This window comes from Monomorium pharaonis, chromosome 1 (genome assembly GCF_013373865.1).
Source record: "Monomorium pharaonis isolate MP-MQ-018 chromosome 1, ASM1337386v2, whole genome shotgun sequence".
NCBI classification, from domain to species: domain Eukaryota; kingdom Metazoa; phylum Arthropoda; class Insecta; order Hymenoptera; family Formicidae; genus Monomorium; species Monomorium pharaonis.
This window is the reverse complement of record NC_050467.1, coordinates 7,070,705-7,081,730: the sequence shown is the minus strand read 5'-3', so window position 1 is coordinate 7,081,730 and position 11,026 is coordinate 7,070,705. Positions and strand designations below refer to the sequence as shown.

Here is an 11,026-nt window from a genome sequence, read left to right as displayed (position 1 = left end):
CAAACTTACAAACATTACTTAAGAAAAAGTGTGTAATTTTGAAATATTATAATGTTTCATTTCTGTCCTCGTTTTAAATACTTAAAAATGTGTCAGTGTCTTGTATGTCGTTTATCACTAAAACATTTTTTAATATATAAAAAATGTACAGAAAAATAAAACATTTAAAAATTAAACACTTTTTTCCGTAGTATTTACGCTTCAATTACGTCAAAAAATAAGAAAAGATAATTTATGATTTAATTTTCATTCAAACTGTACTTAAGAAAAGAACTATATATTCGTTCATTTACGAATATTGGCTTTCGTCGCATTTAAAAGTTACGATATTTCGGATCCATCTTCGTAGGTCTTGTATGACACAGTAATCACATTCTTCACAAGCCATTTTCTTTTTTTTTTTAACAAGACATTTAATATTCGTTTAATATCTGTAAGCTCAGCAGAGTCAACATTTTGCGTGGGAACAGACGTTAAGAGGTTCTTGTGTGTAGGTATGCGCGTTACAGATTCTTCTCATTTGCACTGCGCATTGTGCAAACTGCGCTCGACTGCGGCTCTTCGCGGCACGCGAAATATTGAATATCTTCAGATCCATCGGAGTCTTTATGGATCCTTTTTTGAGGATTAACGCAAGTTCTGCAAAAGGGCATATTTTGTTCAGAGCAAATAAAAGAATAAGAAAAGTGAAGACGTACTCCGTCGCATACGCTCATCGCTAACTTCTAACGATACTTAAAAATCGAATTATCAATATAAATTATTGATATCACTCAAAAAAAGAAGTGTTTAATTTTAAAATAGTAAAATGTTTCGTTTCCATCTTCGGTTTTTAAATACTTATAAAAATGTTTTACATTTTAAATGGTGTTTAGATTTGAAATACTAATTGTTTAAAGCTGTTACAAATTTCAATTTGAAATGAATTTACATCTAAATGACGTTTAAAACTAGAACAATTTTTAAGTATTTAAATAACAGAGAAATAAGATAGAAATAAAATTTTTTTTAATTTTAAAATTAAATACTTCTCTTTTGAATAGGATCGCATTCAGACAGGCGTATTTTACATTTTAAAATTAAAAAGATTTTGAATCACGCTTCGTACGCAACGATGCCTCTCTCTCTCTGTGGTAATTATCCCTTGTATGTTATGTATATACGCAACTAAGACTTCAAAACAATTATAATATAGATACATTTTATGGGATCGCCGCCACGAAGAGTTGACACCTCCCGATACCTTCGACTAGTTCGCACAATAAATTGTTTTCGTCCATTAAAAATCACCACCGCGGAAGCGGGAAGACGCCGGAATTTCTCGAGCGGTTCGTTCATTAGGAAAATAATATCTTCGACACCGTCCGAATACCGATTCCTTTATCCCAGCGCCTCGCATACTTCCGTTTCAACGTCGATTAGAGCAAGCTGGACTTAAGGAAGTGTCCCAATCAAATTGTATAAATTTCAACGATATATTAACGTGACTAATTTGTTGAACCAATAGTGTTCTAGAATGTAAATTTAAATTATATAATTTGCAGCTAATCATAATTGTGAGTTTGATTTATCACGTCCCAGCTCGCTCTGATCAAGCGCGGAACTCATTAACGCAGGTACATAAAAATCATGAGCGCCGCGAGAAGAGTACAGAGGGGACACGCCTCGTCCGAGTTTCTGAAGAAAAGTGAGAAGGAAAGAGGTTTTTCATTAAATTTTTTTAATTAAAATTATTTTCAGATATACTAAATGTTTAATTTCAAAATATTAAAAATATTTTGTTTCTATTTTAATTTTTCAAAGAAAAATGTTTTAGTTTTAAACAATGTTTAGATTTAAAATATTGAAACCTGTTAAAAGCTATTGAGAATTTCATGTCTAAAGATTTCAGTGTCTTAAATTTGAACACCGTTCAAAACTAAAACATCTTAAAATATATAAAAAAACGGAGATAAAATAAAATATGTTAATATTTAAACATTAGATACTTTTTTAATGTATTATGACATTTTAATCCTTTGTCTTACAATTTAATTTGTAGTCATAGTTAGGAATAATACCGTTTGCGTAAGATCAGGACACATGAGGACAATAAATTTAATTTTCTTTTGTCAATCGCGATAAGAGACTTTTAATTAATTTTTTTATAAAATATAAAATATTTAACAATGTGATAATTGTTTTATAAACATATATTTTTACATATACACCTTATAATATAGTAAAACAAAAAAGAATACAATGGAAAAAAGGGATTTTAGAAGCTGTAAATATAATTTACAATATTATTATAAGACAAGAGATTAATATAAAATAATAATAATAATTATAAAATTCATTTCAGTTCAATAATAAAAAATTTATATACATATAATTCTGCCGATAAGATTTCATATTTCAAAAGACGTCCAACAATATCTTGCATATGTGTGCCCCTATGGAAAATTCTGATAACGCTCATGATAATAATTAACAAAATGCACTTAGGTACCCGGTCAAACATGACGAGATCTCGAGCTCGAACCCTCGGCATGTTCAAAAAGGTGCGATTCTATTCACCATGATTGACCGCGAAGAAGAAGAATAACTCTTCTTTCCTTTTCCTTCTCTTCTACTTTTTCGCTAAAAACTGTAATAAAATCGAATACGTTTCGCATAATTTGTTACAATAAAAAGTTTCACGTATACATCGATTGCTATAAAAAAAGATGTCGCGGGATTAATTTTGCATTGTAGCGGACAAAACACAAAGCGGACTTGCCGATTCGAGGGCAACCAATAACTAATCCAAACGACGTTCTATAAAAGACACGCATGAAGATTCTCAGAGTTCGAACTTTGTAGGAGCGTTTAACGTGTCAAGCGCTATTTATAATCGCGCGAAAATAATCCTCTTTCTTTGGAGTTCCGCAGGTAAAAAATTTGGAACACTACCAACAGCTGCCGTATTGTGTTAGACGCTGCTTGTGAGATTAGCATCAGAGCATCGGAAAATCGCAAGAAGAAACATTGCTCGTTATAAAATTGATTTAAAATAAGATAGTAATAAAATTTTCTAATAAAATCTATAATTACGCGCGATGAGCGCAACGTTGATGAATTAGGAACATTCCACTTACAACATCTATTGCGGTTAGTGTTGTATCCGTTGACTGTTAGTTTTACAGAAATCCTCATTTATATTCATTACATGTTAAAACACAATAGTTAATTATCGGTTAGCAATCTTAAATATTTCTATCATTTATCAATCGAATACATTTTTGAACAGTCGATCATTCGAACGTTATGTTTACGGAAACGCAGCCAATGTAGCCAGTACCTTCTCTGCTAATAAATATTATTAGCTATATTGCTTTTCAGCATTTGAGACCATTTCCTGTCGTCCACTTATGCCTTGTTACGTCTGTTTTTATTACGGAAGAGGGATGTCCGACCCTCATCATATTATTATTAATCTTCATAAATATGAAGGTCTTAATGTAAAAGTTCTAAAATAAATCTTCGAGAAGTAAAACAGAAGGGAAAAGAACGATAGAAAAATAACAAATTCATTACAGTATTTAAAGGATGCTTATTAGTATCAGTACTATTAAACTGATTATCGATTTAATATTGTGATATTATTATTCTGATTTAATTTAGAACTGTGTTTTAAAAGGCCGAAAGTAATGGTTTAGAGAACTAGAAAATGTATATAAAATCACACATAAGAATATTGTCAAGTACGAAAATTTTGCTTGGCCCTTCTCTATTTAATTGCGTTATTTATTATTGAAGAATAACAATTTCTTAAGACGATAAGATTGTGTCTAAAACAATAGATAGAAGAGGAAGAAGAGAGGAACTTTACCTACGGAACTCTTCGATGCGATTTAGTGAAGTAAACGCCTGCTTATACAGAGTATGCCAAAACCCGCGTACTTTCTCTCAATTATACAGACAACTAACTTCTAAATTAGAACATTAAAAAAAACAAGTGTATTAAGATATTAAAATGTTTTATTTTTGTTCCGGGTTTTTAAATATATATTAATTATATAAGTTAAAAATGTGTTTCACAGTTTTAAACGGTGTTTATATTTGAAACACTAAAATGCTTCAAGCTGTTAAAGATTTCAGTCTTAAATGTTTTAGCATTTTTAATCGCAAAACACTGTTTAAAACTAAAACATTTTTAAGTATTCAAAAAACAAGAGACAAAAATATAACATTTCAATATTTTAAAATAAAACATGTCTTTTTAGTAATGCAATTACAAATAAAGCGCTGTTTAAAAAAACGATTAAAATCAATGATGTAAATTGATCGGAAAATTTATAGGTGCAACAGAATATGCGGTACGTGTGACGCACTCCCTCTGAATGTATACAACAATGTTTTACGCACCGTTACCTAGTTAAAGAAAGATTGATCAAAGCTGCCGAATTAGCTTCCTCAGAAACGGCGACGTATCTGCTCGCACCGAGATCTAACGAATGAATGACGTTCCGCGGAACTTTACATGCCTTTCATCGCACACACTTTTTCTCCCCTATATAATCATATAATTCATTGTCATCCTCGCTCTTGCACACTCGCGCTTTCGCTCTCATGCATTCTCTCTTTTCTTTATTCGCTCTATGCGCACGATGCATTCTTAAAATCACGATAATTCTGACGATAATTAACCATGATAGTAAAAGCATATAAGCTATACAGCTACCATTCTGTATCTACAATATAGTTTTGTATGTATATTATACATATATATTTCTTTTTCTTTCTCTTTCTCTTTTCCATTTCTTTCCTAACTCTGGTCTCTCGCGATAGCATAAAATATCACTGTCTCTCGAAAAGCGGTTCAATGTTCGCGCACTGACGTTCCTCGTCTAAATCCTCCACATGGACTCCTCTTTGCTCAAAAGCTGGATGTAGCCTGTCACGAGAGTTCAATTCTTCCACGATAAGAGTTAACTTCGTATTTTAGAACATTTCAAGAGAGATTCCAATCTCCTCAAACAAGAATTGATAGCCTCCTGCCTCATTTTCTTCAAAACAAGTTCTCGACCTTCTCGTTTCCATCGACCTCTTGTTTTAAATATCTTCGCGATTAAGAAACACGAAGCTCTTCTCTGATACCCGTTCGACTTGCTCTCATTTTCAGATTTCTAACAATCTCTGATAGCACTCTTTCACATCCGCAATCGTATTGTTTTCGTTTCAAATACTTCGCTTCGCGTTTTTTCAGAGACAAAACTCTTTTCTCTCTTTCTTTCTCTTCGAGAAGTCATCTGGACTTGTTCTTCAGGTTCCCCGAGCATGTTCGGAATACCGGCACGCTTTCCTTGCTGCTTGCTCGGCATCCTCTTCGAGCAGCTTCTTCATCGATGCGCCCTCGATGTTTCGAGCCGCTCAGCTGCGTGACTTCTTCAAGTAGCCTCGAAGCCACAGTCACGCTCCTGATAATGGAGGAGGACCCGTCTCCCGTGCGCGTCCCCGCCGCCTCCGTCTCGCGGTCATTACTGCAGCACACAGCATTTGCACTTAGGCTTCTTCTTCAGAGTGACGTGCTCGACCTGTGACGCGTCGCCCGGGCCTTGCGCCGTCATCCTCGCGACTTCCACTGTCGCGGTCCGGGACGAGCCAACCTGAATCAAATAAATTTCATCATTGCAAACGACTGACCAAATCTTATCTCGCTTTTACTTTGATCCTTACATTGATCTTAATAATATTCAATTCGGTAGATATTCAAGTACATTAAATATATTATATTAAATTAACAGATGTTTGAAAATTTTAATTTCAATTTAATTTTTAATTTAGATTTGAAACACTAAAATATTAAAACGTTTAAAACTGAAACCTTTAACAGCTGTAAATGTTTGCAATATTTTAAATCTAAACAACGTTTTAAACTAAAACATCTTTAAAAACAAAGACAGAAATAAAATATTAAAATAATACATAGAAAAAATTAAGTATTAAACATTTTAATTCTTGATCTGAAGATATTGTTATTTCCTGATACGATTTGTTTCCTCTCAAATCAATGTAATTTACTAATGAATAAAAACAAATATATTTTTCTTGATAAAACTTTAACAATTCTTCATATAAAGAAATTATATCTGTTTAAGACTATCAAATTCTTTAAACATTTTATATTCTTACTTATATTTAGAATCAAACTAAAACTATATTTTATTTAACATTGTTTCATTACATATAAGCAAAAAATTACATTCTCACTTATATACATATGAAACAATGATAGTCTTGTTTATATGTAATTTAAACTTTTTTAAAGAATTTTATAATAAAACAGATAACTTCAAATTTTAGCAAGATATTAAACTTTTATTTCAATATTATAATATTTATTTAAAAAAGAGAATATGATTAGTTTGATACAAACACTATTAAAAAAAATTCTTGTTTAGAAGATATCATTTCTTATTATGATATTATTCCCTGTTAACTCATGAAAATTATTACTAAACAATGAGAATATATTTTTTTGTAAAACTATACAAAAATTTTTCATGTAAACAAATTACGTACATTTCAAAAATAAACGTATCCTCTTTTTTTCCCGTGTGTGTACCCTCTTCATCTCACCTTTTCATTGACAGGCTGATTGCCGGTCTTTGAAGGAGTACCACCATGCGCGCTGCCATTCTCCTGACCGGGCCTTGGCGAATGACAATTGGATTTGAGGAGCGGACTGGTACTCGAGTCACCGGATTTGCCGTCGCACCCCGGCAGCGGCGGCGCATTCTGACCCGGGGTTGGCGTGATCGGCTTTCCGCCCTTTATCAACTCGACGATCTCGTCGGCTTCTCGGGAGAGATCGCCATCTGGCCTGAACGGGTTGTCCCAGCCGCTGTCCGTACTGAAATCAAAAGACATTGCCGCGTTTAATCTCTCGCAAAAAATCCTTTCGTTTAAATAATTCGCAATTAATGTAGAGAATTCTTGTCGAGATTTCTTGCTCAGACAACAGTTTTTGCAGGGGTCGTCCTTTGTTGTAATCTTTCACTTGCCAATATATTATATATTGCATTTTTCTAAAACTAAACTTTTAAAATAAGGTTTATACTTCAAATCAAATAAAAACCGAAGAGATTATCTAATTTTGTTTGTAAAGTTTCATGCGAAAAAATCTATCGTTCTTGATCTCCATAACTAGATACAAACTTTTGTTAAAACAAGGTTTATACTTCAAATTAAGTGAAAAACAAAGAGCTTATTTAGTTTTGTTTGTAAAGTTTATAGTGCGAAAGGAGTTTCATCTTCATCGATCTAATTAGATACAAACACATTGAATACTGTTGTACATAAAATATTGTTATACGTAAAGGTGAAAATAACTTAATCTAAAGATAATTTATTCGATAAAATACGGTAAATTACCCGGTAATTTTGAAAAACTGATAAAACATTTGTAATTAAAAAAAATTTTAGAAATAGAAAATTTTGATACAAACATTTTATTTAACTTATATTTTCCATAAAATAATTTAATCTAGTATATCAATATAATACGTATAGAATATAATAAGAAGAGAAACACTAGGTATAAAGTAATTAACTTCCAATATATTTTTCTTACTAGAATTTTTAAAACAAAAGACGCAATATGTGATACGTGATAGATTCTCAACTAATTAGTTTTCATATCCCATCATACCTTACAGACTTATAATATTTTCACTATCTTCATTATTTTAATGATTAGATTATGATATATAATTAAAAATTAAAAAAAAAAACACTAAAATTAACAATTTTATATATAGAAAACAAAATAAAGTCTTTGTAATTGCATTATTGTAAGAATACCTAACAAAAATACAGAATTACTTTAAATAACAAAATAAAAAGTCAAATTTTTTGTTAATAAAAATTAACAACTATATTTAAAAACACTGAAAGTTTCAGTCTACATTATTGTCTAATTTTTATTCATTATGTTACTTATTATCAGTAGCAAAAGTATTGTTAATAGTGACGATAATTGCACGCGTGCATCACTATATGAGACAGAAAGTTTATGAGGAATTTCGTCAATTGAGATTATAATTGATAAAAGATAAAAAAATTGTCTTATCTAATTGTACATTATCGCAAAAAACGTAAATAGTCTATTTGCTATTACATAAAACTGTCAGAAGAAATATTAAAATTACCATCGTACTATAAATAATTGTACATTGAACCAAGGTAATTTTACATCTCTAATTATGCATTTTCTTTTTATCGCTTTATTGTTTATATGTGTTGTTCAGATTTTATGCAAGTTTGTTTCCTACAAGATAAATAAACAATTACAAATTTCCTTCTTAAATTTAAATAGAAAATCTAGGATTAATGTTTCTTACATGTCATTTATGAATCATTCTACATTTGATAATATCGTGCCGCGTGACAATGGCACGTGCTTTTGGATGATATCTTAATGACGGATCTCGCTGCATAAAAATTGCGTTTTATATGGAAAATGACTTCTAGCACAAGATAATTTCGATACAATGTAAAAAGATATTACGGTGTTAATATACACTAGAAAAAGAGAACTTGTTCGATAAAACTGACGGCCATTATTTAAACAAATGTAAAATCTGTTATGCAAAATAGATGTGCAATGGAATAAATTTTGTCGACGTATTAATAACATAGGTTTGCACTTGGTTTTTGCTATTTGGGAAAGAAAAATAGTTTCCTACAGTTTTTGATGCGACGAATCCGTAAGTAAAAATGTGCACGGAGAAAATTTTATCGATAGTAAAAATTACTATCGTAAATAGTAAGTGCAGACAAAGGAAAAAGTTATAAAAACTTTTTACAGTTTTTCAGCAAATTACCCTAATATTTACATTATATAATACTTTAAAATTTTATCTTATAGTACATGGCTAATATACATAGTAATGTTTGATATAAAATATTTTCCATGTAATTATCAGGTATTTAAGAAAAATGAGGTTGAATGATCTAAAAATTTCCTGCATTTTTAGCTACATTTGAAAATTTATAGCTAATAAACCCAATGTGCGAAAGATTTCGAAAAAAGTTTAAATCAGCTCTCTAAATGACTACAATCAGTGTATTATGACTTTGTAGTGATGGACTTTTAATTATATGATAATTAGTGAATATGCACTGTCTTTTAGTGATTTCAATTTCAATATTAGTGTATTATATATATTATTGAAAGATCAGTAAATTTATTTCACTAATTAATAAGTTATAGGTCCATCACTGAAAATCTGTATTTTGACTAACTTCACTGATTATACTTTAGAGAGAATAAGTATCGTATTTTAGTATAAAAATTGAATTTTTTATCCCTAACATCATCAAATCTTTAGTACGTTCTGTTTTTAAAGTGTTTTAAAAGATTAGTTTTAAAGATGAGTGTAATTGTAGATCAGTGTCACTCTCTAAGTTGCAATCAGTGAAAAATTAGTAAAATCAGTGAAAATACACTGATTTTCAGAGTGGTATATACTTATAACTTAACATGAATACATTAATCTTTTACTGATTATACACTAACTCTGAAGCAAAAATTACTAAAAGATAGTGAATACTCACTAATTAACACAGTTATAAATACACCACTTCAAATAAATAATAATACACTAATTGCAATTTAAAGCAAGTAGAACAATTGTTCCATGCAAGTGCCATTGCAAATGATAAAAATATAAAACAATAAATTTGACATATAAATAAAAGCTAGGTCATAATTTGTAACAAATTATTTATTTCATTAATGTAAATAAATATAATTTAACAAGTTTATATAATAACTAAGTTTAATAATGCAATTTGTTGAATCTCGATTTAATATTTGTTTTATTCATCCAGTTTTGTGCACTCAAGCATTTTCTTTCTTAATATAGTGCCAGCTTAAGGAAAACTCTTAAAGCAACAGAGCGTAACATCAATATTATCGATATTGACCTACTTGTATCATTATAATCAGAAAAATAAGCCACTTGACAGAAATATAAAACTATTATAATTAAAGTATCTTGAAAGTATAATTATTTAGAAATGTATAAAATGTAACACAAAAAGCCATAAAATAATAATTTTATACACCAAATTTAATTTTCTTAAGACAAATATTGCTTTAATAAGCACCACTGATTTGTTATTTTACATAGAAATTTATATTGCAATTTTTTTATATCTATATCCTTTATCATGAGAATAGTTACAGTTCTCCATCTCAAAAAATCTGTCCTAAAATTTACTTATGTTCAGAAATAATAATAATAATAATAATAATAATAATAATAATAATAATGATAATGATAATGATAATAATAATAATAATAATAATAATAATAATAATAATAATAATAATAAACAAACAAAAATTTATTCACCTAACTTATAAACCTAAAAAAATCGAAAAGTCATGGAAATTTTAATTACTCAAGGAAAAGCAAGAACAAAATATAAAAAAGTCTGGTGTTTGAGCTTTGCTTACCTTAAGTGTATTTATTCTAAAGAATATTTATAATTTTTTTAATGTTATAATATCTAATATAAATTTTTCTTGTTATAGTCAAATGCATTTAAAACTGTCGCATCTTATAAATTATGCGCAGAGTTTTGAGCACGTAAGAAAACTTAAGGCAATCACACAAGCTCTTTCGCAACGCATTACGTTACGTTAAGTACTTCATATAAACCCAAGCTTGTACTTAAAATTAAACTTAATCAACACACAAAGAAATCCTTAACATAAGTTCTTAAGTTCTTAAGAGCAATTGTACAAAATTTTACACTTTATTTGGATACTAAAAAATAGCGTTTAACGAAGAATCTTTGGTTTCTCTGTTGTAGCAAAAAAAAAAAGAGTAAAATTTATAGTAAAAAACCGCTATGTTGAGTTTGACCAGTTGCTAATTCAAATGTAATATTTTAAAAATACTTTGAAATTATAATATTTTAACGTTAAGTACTAGATGTACGTTTCAATTCTATAAAACTTTGATCATTTTACTTTCTAATGACTGCTGTG

At 29.6% G+C, this 11,026-nt stretch overlaps 1 protein-coding gene across 6 annotated transcripts in view; it reads right to left on the bottom strand.

Moving 5' to 3' along the window:
- Positions 1-387: 387 nt before the first annotated feature.
- The window catches only part of LOC105831535, a 125,815-nt gene continuing 115,176 nt past the window's right edge, over positions 388-11,026 (bottom strand). For 5 of the 6 annotated variants that reach the window (XM_012671722.3, XM_012671721.3, XM_012671725.3 and 2 more), the window contains 2 exons: positions 6,604-6,877; positions 388-5,630 (listed from right to left, as the gene is read on the bottom strand). In XM_012671722.3, coding sequence (XP_012527176.1) covers positions 5,502-5,630; positions 6,604-6,877 — 403 coding nt within the window. In that variant the 3' untranslated portion in view covers positions 388-5,501. Of the gene's footprint in view, positions 5,631-6,546; positions 6,878-11,026 lie in introns of all 6 variants that reach the window. The other variant, XM_036293831.1, reaches the window with a different exon arrangement.